We start from the raw sequence: 15,789 nt of genomic DNA on the forward strand, positions 1-15,789 counted from the left end.
AGCAGGGGGAGCAGCGGGAGCAGGGGGAGCAGGAGCAGCGGGAGCAGGGGGAGCCGGGGCAGCAGGAGCAGGGGGAGCAGGGGGAGCCGGAGCAGCAGGAGCAGGGGGAGCGGGAGCAGGGGGAGCAGGAGCAGCGGCGAGAAGGGGAAGAAGAGCTGGAGGAATGGGAAGAACAACAACAAGAAGGAGGACAAGAAGAGCAGGAAAAAGGACAGCAACAGGACCAGAACCCGGACCCGGAGGCTGTTGCTGCTTCTGTAGAGGAGCAGGGGCAGGGGCGAGAAGGGGAAGAGGAGCTGGAGGAATGCGAAGAACAACAACAAGAAGGAGGACAAGAAGAGCAGGGAAAAGGACAGCAACAGGACCAGAACCCGGACCCGGAGGCCGTTGCTGTTTCTGTGGAGGAGAAGCTCGGGCGGGTAACGGCCGGGCTGTGCCGCGGCTCTCACGGTGCGGGGTTTCCGGGAGCGAGGGGAGGACACACGCCGTGGCGCCATCCTTTAGGCCGGGCCCAACTGCCCTGTGCCTGCTCCCTCCCGGCCGGCCCGGCATAGTGGGGGGGGGGCCTGCGCTTTATCGGAGCCCTCGTCCCGCTCTCCCGGCAGTGTCTTCCTCAGTCCTTTCTTACGGGGTATCCGTATGGTTGCGCTGAAGGTTTTGCAGAGGCCTGGCCGTTGTCCGCCCGTCTGGCGCTCCTGTGTGCGCGGTTTAACTCTAGAAAGGGGCCCATGTCGCTTTCTTGCCCCTTTGAGGGTTAGGGGACAGGCGAGATGTGGTTGCTGGATGGATTTTTCATCAGCGAAATCTGTGTTTGTCCACTACTACCTACTAGATAACAGTCTGAGCTTGCAGACCTTTAAGTATAACCTTCCTGCTGGTTTAAGATGCTGGATTATGAAGATCTTTCGCTTTTCAAATCTTTCTCACTGGAGGGAGTGCCGTATCTCAGGGGTTGGTGTTGGGACTGGCACTGTTTAATAAACATCTTTGTCGGTGACATGGACAGTGTGATCGAGGCCCCCTCAGTAAGTTCACCGTAAGCTGTGTGGTGCTGTCAGCACGCTGGAGGGAAAGGATGTGCCATCCCGAGAGACATGAACAGGCTGGAGAGGCGGGATGTGTAAGCCTCACAGAGTTCAGCAAGGCCAAGGGCAAGGTCCTGCCCATGGGTCGGGGCGATCCCAAGCACAGATCCAGGCTGGGCAAGGAGTGGCTGGAGAGCAGCCCCCAGGAGAAGGACTTGGGGGGGTTGGGGGGTGGAAAACTGCCTGTGAGCCAGCAATGTGTGCTGGCAGCCCAGAAAGGCCCCGTGTGCTGGGCTGCACCCAGAGCAGGGTGGGCACAGGGCCAGGGGGGGATTCTCCCCCTCTGCTCCGCTCTGTGAGACCCCCCTGCAGGGCTGGGTCCAGCTCTGGGCATCAACAGCAGAAGGACACGGACCTGCTGGAGCGGGGCCAGAGGAGGCCACGGAGATGCTGGGGGGCTGGAGCCCCCCTGTGAGGACAGGCTGGGAGAGTTGGGGGGTTCAGCTGGAGAAGAGAAGGCTCTGGGGAGAGCTTAGAGCGGCCTCCCAGGGCTGAAAGGGGCTGCGGGAAAGGGAGGGGGACTCTGGATCGGGTGGGGGGGGTGGGGGGCTGGGCGGATAGTATGAGAGGTAATGGTTTTAAATTGAAATAAGTTAGATTTAGGTTAGGTATTAGGAAGAAATTGTTCCCTGTGAGGGGGGTGAGGCCCTGGCACAGGCTGCCCAGAGAAGCTGTGGCTGCCCCCTCCCTGGCAGGGTTCAAGGCCAGGTTGGACGGGGCTTTGGGCAACCTGGGCTGGTGGAAGGTGGCCCTGCCTGGGGCAGTGGGGTGGGACTGGATGGGCTTTAAAGTCCCTTCCAACCCAAACCAGTCTGTGGTATGATTCTATGTAATCCATCCTTCGTTCACAATCTTGGCTTTCTTGCAGTATTAAAGAGTTTTCATTTACATATAATCAGTATTGTTTCCTTCTAAGTGCTTGATGGTTTTCTCCTCAGAATTTTTAATGGTGATGTTTGCTGTGTACAGTGTATGTAGCTGAGATGTTGGTATGCTGGATGCATAAAGAAGGACATAGTAGAAAGAAATGTCTTTTTAAGTTATAAGGCTGGGTCCTTTTCCATCAGGTTTCTTAGATAGCTTTAGATATTTTGTTATCTCGGTGTTGAACTTCCATGTGTTCAAGCATCAATCATAATCTAATCTTTCTATACCACCTGAGAGCACTGCATTGATCTCTCCCATTTCTTACATTTTCAGTGGTAAAAACTGTGCTCTGTAGGGCTCATGCCTGCATACTGGGACAGTTCCCAGTGATCATGGGTTAGGCAGTTTTATCCCACACTGCTTTAATGCAGTTTTCATCACCTGCCTATTAAACATCTCTTGGATCATTAGTGGGTCTGTAGCAAACAGGTCATGTGAATAAAAAGATAAAATTCTGTCACCTGGAGATTAGCATGTGTCTAGAGGAATGAGGGAGATTAACAGGGAAATGGTTTTCTAAACGACAGAGGATATTTGAAGAAGGGAAAAAGTTGTCACCCCTTTTCCCACCCATGCTTCAGCTGATGTAGTAGAAGTTATTCTTTAGGAATGCAGAGCTTGCAGCACTTTACATTTCTCACATCTGTCAGCTATTTTCTGTCGTTTCACTTGACCGTTTACTCTTTTTTTTCCCTTCTCTGGCAGCTTACTACATGGCTAGAGAAGATACATGGGGATGAGGCTGTTCCAGTGTTTGAAGTGGATACACAGACAGTTGATATCTTGTATGATCTCGCAGAATGCAGTGAAGCCAGAGACAGGGATGTGTCTTTGCTGATAGAGACCATGAAGCATAAGGCAACAGAATATGACAACGAAAGTAAGTCTGAAGCTCAGGTTCTCAGTTTCATCAAAGTTAGTTTTTTCCTAGTGACCCTGAAGATTGTTAAAATCGTATAGCAAATATATATATGAAATAATATATAATATTATATAATATAAAATAGTTGGAATGAACTAAGATTTTGTTCTGGTATAGCTTTTAGTACAATGCATCCTGTACTTGCCTTTCAGCAAAATTCATGGTGACATAAGGTTGGTGAAGAGCAATTTTTTTAAGCCGTCTTGAGCAGGCTGTAAATATGAACAAGCAGATTAATTGTTAAAACCCCCTAGCCTGCTGGACTGAGTAGCACAGCATTGAAATATTGGCTAGATAGAGAGGGAAGCAACCCTACAGCTGATGTAAAAGTCTGAGCTGATGCTAATCCACTGTTAAGGAAAGCGCTTGAGGAATCTGAAACAACAGTGAGGTGATTAAATTATGCTCAAGCTGTCTAGAGTCAGTGTTTGATAATGTATTTTTTTTGGAGCAGGTGAGTGGTTCAGGGGACTGTAATACATTTTTAGCATATGTTAAACGAAGAGTCCCATCTAAGCATTAAAAGAACAGTAATGAAAAAAAATTACTATTTGGGGTTGTATTTGTTTTCCAGCTAAATATTTCCAGGATGTTCTCTTAGAAGCCCTGGATATTTCCCCAATCAATCTGTCCGAGGAAGGCACCAACAACCTCAATGTCCTGGTAGACAGCGCAGTGATACTTAAAACAAAGGACACTTCTCTTGCCAGGTAATTCTGCCCACTGTGCATCAGGGGTGATGGTCTGTGCTGTTTCCCTCTGTTTTTTCAATTCAGTAGTTTCAGACTTGACTTTCACACCAGCAATCTTACTGGTCTACCTTCTTTTGCACCCCTTTGGCAGTTTTAGTGAACACAGGAACTGAGCAGAAAGCTCTAACTCTTGATTATCCCAGCAGAGGAAGGCTCTGAAGCCTGAGAAGTGCCTCGACCAGAGTTAAATCCCTCCTTTTTTGCCTGTGCTTTTGTGGTCAGTAGATGCAGCATGCTGCCTCTCAGACTGTTTTGTCAGGTAGCACAAGCTAGAGCAAGTTTCATACTGCTTAGGGAAGAACTGGGGAACTGTAACTGGTCTTCTGTCACAGCTTCTCATTCTTCCTGCTCTTCTCTGACCTCTGTTAATGTAAGATTTTTCTCAGCCACAGAGAAATGGCAGCTGTTAGTTTGGTCTTCCTGGGCCCCTCTCCCTAGCCTGGCTTTGACCCATAACACAGCACGTTCATGCTGAGCACTGGCAGGAAGGGTGGGCCAAAATCTGTCTTGGAATCAAAGTTTTATGCAGTGTTCAGGAGCTTGGTTCTTATGGCTCTTCTCCTGAACTGGAGGGTCAAGCTGCACTAAACCGTTTGGCAAGAGGAATTGTGGTTGAAACCTGGCTGGCAGCAAAACACCATACAGCTGCTTGCTTACCCACCCCCAGGGTGTGGGGGAGAGAGTTGGAGGGGTAAGGGGACTTGTAAGTGGACATAAAACCAAATTAATTATTGAAATAATAATGATGATAGGAATAACAGAAATAACAGAAAATACAAACGAGTAATGCACAATGTGATTGCTCACCACCTGCTGACTGATGCCCAGCCCATTCCCAGCTAGTGATCCCAGAGAACCACAATCCTGGAAGCCAGAGTGAGCTTCCCAATCAACTCTTACCTGTATACTGAGCATGTTGCTATATGATATGGAATATTCCTTTGGACAGTTTGGGTCTGTTGTTTTGGCTGTTTCTTGTGTACCTGCACACTGGCAGGACATGAGAAGTTGAAAAGTGCTTGATCTTTTAGCAACAACTGAAAACATCAGTACTTTATCAGTATTCTTCTCACATCAAATCCCATACTGAATCCACAGCACTATTCCAGCTACTAAGAAGGATTAAAAAAAATTAACTCTATCCCAGCCAAAACCTGGACAGGAAGAGACTAAAATACTGCTGGGTATGTCTCGGAGACATGTGTTTTCAGGGATTGAATAGAGTTTCTCTCAAAGGCAGTGTGGCAAGTTAGGAGGGGAGCATCTGAGCATACCAAACCCAGTGGTTATATTCACTGGAGTGCCAGGTCTTGTTCACTTCCTCCTACTTGAATTGCTGGGGTGTTTCCCCTTCCAGATGAAATCTTTATTAGTTAAGGGAAGCAAATATCCTTAGTGACTTATTTACTTTTCTCCTTTAAAATATCTGGCAGTTATCTGATGTTTCACAATATGAGGAGAAAAAAAAAGTAATTTGTAGAAAGTGTGGAGAAAATAATAATAATTCTGAGTTTCAGAAGAGCTGACTCCTGTGCATTCCCACCGAATCTGTTTTCACCAGCTTCTTCTGTGCCATCAATGCCATGTCTTCAGAGCTGCATGCAACAAAATTGAAAAACAAAAAAATACAATGGAAATTGAGGAGACTCGGGACAAAACTAACTGAAATGCTGATGCTGGAAAAGAAGTTAAATGAGTGAGTAATGGATGAGAAAAGGGAAAGATGTAAGCAGTACTGCTGATCTGTGAAATGTGGAAGACTGGTTGTGATGACTAACAAGCATAACTGAATTTTCAGGGTTTTCTCTAATCCACGTATTTGGAAGTATGTGTCAATAGCCATGTGCTATGGACACATTCAGTAATCAAAATAGATTTGAGGTACCATCAAATCCATTATTTTAAACCAAAAAATGGTCTACAGGCAGTTTTCAGATGTGGGCTGGCATCTTCCATCAGTTGCCTTCATCTGAGGTTGAAGGCAAATCTCATTTTCTTACCATATTTAGCTTGGGCTCTGCAGTCAGAGTGAAGGAGCCACGCAAAACAAAAACTGTTCCCAGGTAAGAATTTCCTTTAATGAGCGTGTAAGAGACTTAATAAAAAAAAAACAAAAAAAAAAAAACAAAAAAAAAATTTCTTATCAAGTCTATTCCCTAGAGGATGTAATCTGAAGTGCTTTGCCAAGCATAGCATAATCAACCCCTGCCTTGAGAAGGAATTGGCCTAGATGATCTCCACAGCACCCTTCCAGTCTCATTATTTTCTTGGGTTTGTCTTTTAAACTTGTAATTTTGGTGCTGCTTATAGCAAAGGTACCAGACCTATGTGTTTTGTGCAGGTTTGCCATGGGCCCCCTCTGTGATCTTGTTTAGTTTGCATAGCAGGTCTCTTAACTGAATTAGAAAATTATGCAGGGATTTCTGCTTTTATGCAGATGGCTTTCCCCTTGGACTTTTTCCCTAGCCTTTAGGACTCTGGATGTAACATCTCCAGATGTTTCCACTGGGTAATCTCACAGGGAAGTGCAAGTTTTTCTTCATTCTCTCCCTTCTCATGTTGGTTGTACTACAGAGCTTGAGCATTGATAATTAAGCAGTATTTGTATACTGATGTCTCTTTGAATGTAAAAGTTTGTTTCTTTTTGTGCTTTTTTTAAAGGGATCTTAAAAATGTAAATGAACTTCTGGAAGCAGACAAGGCTGGAGATGACAGTGTGTCGCAGGATGCGCTGTTCATGAAAAAGAAATGTTGCCATTTAGAATTGGAGATCAATGATGCTCAGGTAGATGGAAGGGATTTTCTAACAAGACATTGTAATGGGATGGCTTAGTCATGGTTGGTTGGGCCCAAAATTCTAGTTACAGAGACATCCCAGGAGCTTCCTGAACTCTAGGACCAGAGGTCCTGTACTAACAGGACATATTACTACACTTCAGTTGTCCTGCTGTATTCATGCTCTCTCCCCAGGACACCCCATAAACAATGCAAGGGCACTTTCTCTTCTTTCACTGAGAACTGTTTTAGTTCGGACTGCCTTGTGCTTATTGTGAGGTGCTGTCGTGTAAGAGTATAGAGACAGCTACCAGTAGAGCAGCTCATCCACTGAGGTAAATTGTGTCACCATTCTGAATATAGCTGTTTTTTTAAATTAATGAATGATTAAACACAGAAGGCAGAAGTTGTGCTGTCTTCTCTTTCACTTTTCCTACTGATGAATGACATGTGAATGCTTTATTTCACACTTGGATGCTGTCCAATACCTTGACAAATACCAGATGGAAAACCTTGTATTAAGAGTTAATAACATCTTACTGAGAAGCCTCTTCCCAGCCTTGTCATGTGCTCTTCTCACAGTAGTTTTCTGGAAAGACTTGTTATTGTTGATACAGATTTTAGTAGCAGCTGATTTCATACACCAGCTATACCTGTGGTTCAAATCACATACATTTCTGTTGTTGACAAACTGCATTCTTGTTTGCCTGTTTAGATCGAAACCTAGGGAAATAGTAAAATCTTTCTCCTTCCTGCTATATTTTGTGGTCAGTTATGAATGAATCCTTTTCTGTTTGCAGAAGCAGCTTGCTACCAGGGCCTTGGACCAAGCAGAGACACATGAGTCACTCGTGAACCTGTCTAAGGTGAGTCTTTTGGTACAAGAGGGATGTTTCTACAGTGGTACAGACCAGGCTAGTTTATGGGGTGGTTTCAGGAGATGTAATTTGCTATCTGGTTACCCGGACAAATACTAATGGTAAAGAGAAGCACAAACAAAAATCCTGTAGATGGATACCTCTGAACTAGGGTGTGTTGGATGGATTTGTCTCTCCCAGAAACTGAGAAGCATCTGCAGGTGCTGAAGTGGTACCTGTTCCTCAGGGTTAGATATGGGCTTGTTTTGGACTTGGGAAGAAGCTTTCATTCTGAACTGGTTGAGGGAAACAGTTGGAATCCTTTTTTTTGGTTGCCTTTTTGATTTTTTCCCCCTCTCTTTTCCTTATGCATCTGTAATTGGGAATATAGCCTACTAGAGAATTTCTAGGTGTGATCCATGTTATAAGCACATTGGATATTCTGTGGACTATATGCTGTTTCGTGGCTACCTGTGTATTGCAATTACTTGATAGTATGACCCAGGTGATTCTTTCAAGTTTGTTTGAAATAAACCTGCTTTCAGACAATTCAGAGCAAGGAGAGGAGGTCAAGTGAAACCTAAATTCTCAACCATGGTGTGTTTTTTTTTCTTGTGTCTTCAAATACAACATTTTTCAGCTACATTGTAAGCCCAGTGGGATAATTTGTTAAAGGAAGAAGCACAGTCCTTGAGTTACTAACTATAGATTTTCCAGCTTCATGCTGAAGCATTTGTATACATGTAACATGTATTTGTGTTGTTCTGTCTGCACTCCCCATGCTTTAATATTATTTGTTATTACTATAATGAGAACTTAATTTTTCTCCCCATTTCTTTTGATAGCTTTTTCTGCATGTTAGTTAAAACCCGTGAAAATAGGGTTCCGGATTCTTACGTTGTCGTTCTCATGAACCAGCACTGGGTGGCAGTGTTTACATGGCCCAGTGTTTCAGAACAGTACTAACCAAAAATAATTTCTGTTGGAATTTTACATACAAAAGTCATAGGCAATTTTCTAGACTTGTCATCTTCTAAAACCTGAGCATAAGGGCAGGTTTGACTCCCTGACACTTCTATATCTGCTTTGCCAAGAGCTCAATGAATTGGGCAGCAGAAACTACTTTCAGGAGTGCTTTGTTTTTCACTTTGAAAGAGTTGAGGACTGTGGAAGGTGCTCAGTTTTCAGCCCCAAAGAGAAATTATTTCGCTGGTAATCAGAGCAAAGCTGTGCGAAGTGTAAGGGGAGACTTTCTGCTGCTGCACCTGCAAAACTGTTTTCATACAGAAGCCATAGGTGTGAGAATGTGTCCCCTTCCTTGGGGCTCAGCTCTCTCTCTGGCCTACAGTGACAGTCCTATGTCTGGTGGAGTCTCATTTGAAATCCCCTCTTAGGGAGGTGAGATCAGGTGGTTATACTGTACAAAAAGGTATCTAAAATGAAACTGTATGAGAAGGTATATTTCCTTCAGAACGAAGGAAAATTAATTGATACTTCTGTGTAAAATTTGAACGGGGTGTGACTGATTGATAACTGAATGAATAGCAGATCTTTAGTTTTCCATGGTTTTTAAGAAAGATCGTGAAAGCTGTCGCTAATATCTATGAATTCTGAAATGCTGTAGGTAACTGGATCTGTTTCACTGATGTACATCACTTCTACAAGTAAGACTATATAACCTAATCTGCCTTGCTCTCTTCGCAGGACGTGACTCTAATGCAGGATGAAGTTACGGCTTTGAAGAAGGAACTCGACTTCTACCTAGATTTAACTCCTGTAATTATTTTTTCCAATCTTATATTGTATTTGCCATCAGATTAGTTTGAATGGACTTCAGAATTTGGATATTGTTGTGATGGTTTTGGTGGACAGTCCTATAGGTCTGTTAACAACGTGAACAGAAGACTTAAACAGAAGGCTATCTATGTATTAATCAAATCCAAGAAATTAAGTTTGCTTACCAGGCAAACTTTCTTCTAACAGAATGCACAGATTTTCTGGGTGACTTTAGTCTCAAGGTGAATTAGCTAGAAATTAGACAAATGTGGAAGAAAACATAATTCCTTAGTATAACATTTTTTTTTTGAGATTTACCAATATACTGGCTACACCTGTCATCAGGCTGTCGATATGGTGGACAGAGCACATTGTGCAGAGGTTGGAACTCTGAGCAAGATTTGAACGATTATGATGAAATAGCCAGATGTAGGTGTTGTCCCCCAAAAAAGTACTCTAGCATGTATGACTACTGGCTGCTCCATCATTTTCTTTGATTTCTCCTGAGGGTGCTGGGTACTCAGCTCTCTGAAAATGCAAGTTTCTCATTTAGGTTACTAAATAGTAGTTTTGACTACTGTCTGTGTATCTTTTCTTCATTTTATATTTTGGCTACTGTCACTGTTGGTCCCTGTGCTAGGAGTTACTGCTGTGGGAAGCATCTTTTATAAAAAGAGTTTTACTCTTTTCAAATTAGAACACCTGTTACAAAAGACTGTTTCAGTTAAGGGTTATTTCGTGAACAACTTCACAGTGGCTTAAAGAAATCATGGGTAAACAAGGCTTTAGTGCATGAAACAGAAGGCCTTGGCTTTGTATAATGTCTGTACATTGCCATTGTGATATTTGGGACTACCAAACCCAAGTATTTCCGGTCTCCTTTGGAAGATTGCCATTGCTTTTACAGACTAGTATTAAATACTTCTGTCACTTGGGAGAAATAGCAAATCCTGGAGTGTGAATAGTTGAATGGGTTTTGGTTTTATTAAGTAGTTGTAACTGTCTAGTTCAGTTTTGTATCTGAGTTACCTGATATGGCCCCTGTTACTTCCTCATCGGAGCACCCCACAGGCTTTAATAGAACTAGCCTCAGACCTGACTGTGAAAGAGGTGAAAAGGATTTATTCCAGTTCTTATAAATGGGGTGTAGAGGTCCAAGAGAAACAGAGCGACCTGTCCAAAGGTCATCACACAGAAACTGCAGTTAATCAGATCTCTCATATTATGAACAAGGGACCTTTCTCCTGGGCCATGCTTCTCTCTTCACCCCCTTAGCCCCTGCATCAAGTTCCTGCCTCTCAACACGTCACCCTCCACAACTGCTGCTGTCTCCCTCCTAAAAGAAAAGGATGAAGGGAGAGGGGTGGGACTGCTTCTCTTTTGAATCCATCTTACTCCAAGAGCCAGCCACCTGCTTTCCTCAAGTGAAGCAGGATGTTCCAATTGGATTAGGTTCTCCAGTTCCCCCTCTCCCTCCCATCTTGCTGTCAGTGGAGATAGGAGAGCCCCAATGCCTCACTTCTGGTGCAGGCAGAATGAGGGAGGACGATTCATCCTTGCAAGCTTCTTGTGCTTTGGAAGATTCATGCATGGATATGTTTATAATCCAGTTCCTTGATAGGTAGGTTTGGGAAATTGCTAAAAATTAAGGCTTTTTTTAGACTTTAGGTGATACCAGACTCTTGAAAAATACATGATTGCCTAAACCAAACTGATGCTAGGCTTTTGATGTCAGTACCTTTTATGTATGAAGGGTGTATGCAAAACTGATTTCATTACCCCTGAATTCCCCTGCAGCACATCATTAGACTCTTGCAGTGATGCAGGGACTCTGTGTTTCCAACTGAAATACTAATTTCTATGCCATTTTCTCTCACCAGAATTCTTACTTTGTAGACAAGAAGATTGAAGAAGTAAAAAAAGAACTGGTAAGATTTTTTAACACATATTTCACAGATAACTGCTGTCATTCCAAACAAGCTATATATATTAATTGGTTGTGGATTCATCTACCTCAGATTGTAGTCTTAATGATCTCTAGAGGGAGATTTTGCTCTGGTAAGGCAGAAGCTGAGCATATTGGTAGGAGGAACTGGTGGAGGAATGTTTTCTAAGCTACAAAGGCAGCTGGGCATAGTGGTATCAGTGGGGATTAGGTATCTGTATCCCTCTGGATTTTGTCTGCTTCACCTGTCAGAATGCTTATTCAGTGGGTTGTGTTGCAGCTCATTGGTCCCACAACCTTCCTTGCTGCTCCTGAACTCTGAGGGGGCCTGTATTTTATTTAAGAGCTGCCTTGTAGACTGCAGTGGGGACCTTCCCCTAGGAAATGCCTATTTCATCCATGCTTGTCTAGTCTGCAGGCAAAGTTGTTGGGAAACGTTCCTATAAAGCCATTTGGGAAGTTCATACGTAGCTTTTCTGAGTGAGCTGGGCCATGTTTGAGCTTAAAACCTGTCTTTATTTCTTTGTGCTACTGTATGCTCGCTCATAGGTAAAGCACAGGGTAGTCAGTGATAAGTCCTAAAGCTGTGATCAAAAAATCACAGTTGTTTGAGAGTATTTGTACTTTTTCAGATGGGACCGCTCAGGTTGGTAAGTCACTTGATTTTGATTCAGAAATACAAGCTTACCTTCCCAGCTTGAGGCTTTTATCCGGTCAGAATACTCACCTCTGGAGAGTACCCGTTCAGCTTGGAGGTGTCTGATGTCACGTTGGGGTACAGTTTGAAGGTGACTGAGCTGCTTTGGAGATTTCTCTGCTGTTGTCTACAGAGACTACTGCCATATGCAGTAGTGAGAGCTTCCGGTTTGATATCTGGGTTAATCAGTGCTAATAATATCTCAAGGTTAGATCATCGTAGCTACATTTGTCTAACAAGAACATAAGAAAACTGTATCCTGATCACTGATTCTTCTTGGTTTTCTCTCTCGCTAGGATGCTGCAGAGGCAGAGTTCTCAAAGGAGATTGAAATGCTGAGTCTTCAGCTGCCAAAGCCTGGCAGAATTTTCCACTGAAGTGGCCTGTGTGGCAGAAGATTGACTTCTGTTTTCTATTTATTTGCACTACTAAACCATTTTGGAATTCTTACTCTACTTCTGCAGCTTTCTGCCTTACTCTTCTTGCTGTTGGATGGCACACTTGGGACCTTCCAGCAAGCATGTTCATTTTTAGTAGTTCATGTAGCCTTCTATTTGTAAACATCACCTATTTTTCATAAAATATCCCCCAAACTTACTGTTTTCTCTCTCAGTTCTTTTTACATACGTAATACACACCTGTAAGTGGCCTCGAGATGGCACCTTCACCAGGAGATGTCCCTGTCAGGATCTGGTTAACCATTACCATATAGAGTTGAACTGATCAGGAAATCTGGTTTTCTTTTTCTTCTTCCCTGGCCAGACTCTGGACTGTACTTTTTCCTGGAGTCTTTGAGAAAGTACGGTGATGACACGCTCTCTTTATATCTACTAAATTGTTGGCTTTTGCTCCCTTGTTTTGTTTGCTCTTGTCATATCAGGCTTGCTGGACACGTAATTTTTTTTTTCCACTCATAGCATGTCTGATGTTTGCCAAGTTTGTGAAGATGAGTTCTAGGCTTTTGTCTGGAGTGCTACGTAGTTTGAGCATTTTCTTGAAACGGAAGTGAACAGTAATTTTTTCTTCAGTATCTTCAGCAGGGATTTGATAGAATGATATGGAAATTGTGATCTAGGGCTCAGGGTATTAGTTCCTGTTGCCTTCTAAAGCTCTACAGCATCTGAGACAGCCCACAAAGGGGATTTTCTTGCGTGTGTGATGGCTGTCTACCTTCCTGGAAACAGGTTGAGCTCTGACTTGTTTCACATGGGTTATAGCGTTGGCTTCACGGGTCACCAAATTGTACTGCTGACACAGGTGAGAGCCGGGTGAGTTGGAGCATCATCCTCCTAAGGTTCTGTAGCTTTATTGTAATCTGAGAAAATGGAAGCCCATGGTGCTAACCTTTAAGGCTTGCACATGCTCAAGGCTTTGAGAGATACCAGTCTACTGTTGAGTACTTGTTCCTCCTCCTTACACTGTAATTAGAACTAAGCAAATTCAAGTAGATAAATAGCTTTAGGGATAGTGAAGCAATAGCTTTAAAAAGGGCTTTATAGTAATACCTTTCTGGGTGTTAATATGCATTAATACTTTTGCAGAACCACCATAGGGTGTGATCATTTTGAAGCTAGATGTCCTTTCCAATTCTACCTCAAATGTCATCTTCCTAAAGGGTCCCCAGAGTCCTCTTCTGTGTCACCAGTGCACCAGCCTTAAACACTCCAGCTTTTAGAAGTTGTTTTGTACTAAAGCCAAAAATCTGAAAATCTGTGGATGGGGAAAAATCAAAACCTAGAAATAGTGGCAGCACCTAAGGATTTGGCAGCATGGACTTGGGCCCCTTTGTACTGGATAACGTCCAAATAGTGGTGCTCTCGGTGACAATTTGTAGCTCCATCTGTTGGCAATTGGAGTTGCAAAAGATTGTGTTAATGATTTAACATGGTGTGCCTGTCCCCAGGAGCTGTTACTGCAGAAATGGATTTCACTGGTCTGCAGGAAGGGAGATTCTTTATTGTTTCATGTCCTCCCTTGAAGCAACAGGATCATGAGGTCTGTATTGGATCATGCCTTGGGTATAGATGTGATTTCTAAGAAGCTGCAAGCTTAGAATGACACTGTTGCCTTAAAAAGTGCCACAGCCTCCTCACCTTGCAGCCTTCTTCACCTCATTTCTTCCACTGTGGTGGGAAAGAGTTGAAGGATGTCTGGAGAGCCACTGCTCATGGAAATCTGCCTCATCTTCCATGTGCTGGAGGGAGTTGCTGTTTAGTTTCAGGTTTTTAAATCAAGATGTTAGGAAAGGGTGAGTTGCCTTAGTTTCATGGCTGTTTACCTTCAATTCCTTCTGGGCTGGAAATAAAAGATGGCCAAAGTGCGTGGACAAGCCATCTTCCATATGCGTGGGCTAAACTGGCTGAGGGGAAGTTACCTCAGAGGTAACTGATGTGAAATCTAAAGCAGGGATGACTACAGGTACAGCTACTGCTCACCAGAAAAAGCAGGCTTTGAATCTGGAAGGAGCAAGAGTGTAATCTGGTATTTTCTGTTGTAGCAGGAGAAAGGAGGCATCACTTTGAAAGGTGTCAGAACATAGCTGGGTAGACATCAGACAATGACTTAATAGGAAAGCCAGTGTGAGGCACTGGAGGTCACAGCCTGACAAGCAAGCTTTGGCAGCTTTGAAGAGCAGATCAGAAATACTTAGGGGTATATAACGCAAGGGAGTGTTGATCATGGTTTGGAATAGAAAGGTAGATTTTATGAGGGCTTGAGGATGCTGACAGCCTTTTTGGAGACTTCTCCTCTTGTGCCTGCAGGGCAGCTGCACCACTCTCCAGCTGCTGCTGTCCCACAACGCATGCTGTGTTCCATCCACAGGCAGAGAGCACAAATGGACAGCAGCAGGGCCAGGCTGACTCAAGAGCTGTCCAAAGACAGCCACGTGTCACTCCCCAGTGTTGGAAACGTGAGGAGAAAAAAATACCCAGCAGCTGCTGGCGAGCTGTGTGCCACAGCTGAGCCATCTGCAGACATGCAACATAAATCCATGGCCAGTTGTTGGGTCCGACAGCTCAGCTTTGGGTGGAAATGGAGAAAGTCAAATAAACAAGATTTATGCAGCCAGTGGAGAGCATCAGTAAGATTTCTCAGCTCTTCAGTTAGCGTTTGTGTGGGCAGAGTGCCTTGCAGGGCAAGCAGTGTTCTTGCACTGATGGTGTTGGGGCAGTCCAGCTTTTCCAGCACAGGGGTGGGATGCTGACGTGGGAACACGTCACGGAGGTCCTGCCAAGACAGGAGTGCACCAGCCTGAGTGCTTTGGCTGAGAAGTCTCGTTTTGGGCCTCACCCTCTGCCCTGGTGTCACGGTCCACTCGGTGGACTCATGATGGTTCGTTTGCTACGATCTCGAAAGTGCAAAATCAAGGTGACCAAAGGGGATAGCAGTAATAAAACAGTGAAATTTGATTCTGTTGCCCGTGAAGTGGCACACGATAGAGACGGGTGAGAGAAAGGAAAAAAGTAAAGTTTTAGAGAGAGGAGAGAGGGAGGTTATAGCTACCACCGCTGATCTCACGACGTCCTAACGGTCCCGGGTCCAACTGATGCTGCGTCGTCAATCGTTGTGGTCCTTGGTGGGGAAGCTTCCAATTTTCGTTGTCCAGAAGTCATCCTTTTGTGCTCAGTAACACACCTTGCTCCACCTCTGCCTCAGGGGTCTCCACCCTTCTCAAGTGAGGCCATCTCACACACGTGGGGTGGGGTGTCCGAGGTGTGGTCAGTCTTGGAGGCAGGTAGCCTTCCACCAGGAGGTGTGGTTTGGTATTATAATGAAGCAAAGTTGGTCTAAGATTCACAATTTCTTCATTGATATGGCAGTGCTCAGGAGAACAGCCCAGCACTGCCTGCACCGCACGGTCTGTGCTCAGGAGAACAGCCCAGCACCGCCTGCACCGCATGGTCAGTGCTCAGGAGAACAGCCCAGCGCTGCCTGCACCACACGCTGTGCCACACAGCTCTGCATTTGGGAGCCTTGGCACCGCATTCCACTCCAGCGATTGGCAAGGCCAAGCAAGCCGCTGTCAGTTACCTCACTGTCCATGTCCCTGAT

General features: G+C 44.5%; 1 protein-coding gene across 1 annotated transcript in view; it reads left to right on the plus strand.

The window, feature by feature from the left end:
- Positions 1-12,333, plus strand: part of HAUS1 (HAUS augmin like complex subunit 1) — a 15,260-nt gene extending 2,927 nt beyond the window's left edge. Inside the window, exons 2-10 of the mRNA XM_026865854.1 lie at positions 286-419; positions 2,718-2,892; positions 3,509-3,644; positions 5,248-5,382; positions 6,348-6,471; positions 7,262-7,327; positions 9,023-9,094; positions 10,975-11,022; positions 12,033-12,333. Coding sequence (XP_026721655.1) covers positions 286-419; positions 2,718-2,892; positions 3,509-3,644; positions 5,248-5,382; positions 6,348-6,471; positions 7,262-7,327; positions 9,023-9,094; positions 10,975-11,022; positions 12,033-12,113 — 971 coding nt within the window. The 3' untranslated portion in view covers positions 12,114-12,333. The remainder of the gene's footprint in view (positions 1-285; positions 420-2,717; positions 2,893-3,508; positions 3,645-5,247; positions 5,383-6,347; positions 6,472-7,261; positions 7,328-9,022; positions 9,095-10,974; positions 11,023-12,032) is intronic.
- Positions 12,334-15,789: the final 3,456 nt, after the last annotated feature.

The sequence above is a fragment of the Athene cunicularia genome (assembly GCF_003259725.1).
Source record: "Athene cunicularia isolate RWA chromosome Z unlocalized genomic scaffold, athCun1 chrZ_part1, whole genome shotgun sequence".
NCBI classification, from domain to species: domain Eukaryota; kingdom Metazoa; phylum Chordata; class Aves; order Strigiformes; family Strigidae; genus Athene; species Athene cunicularia.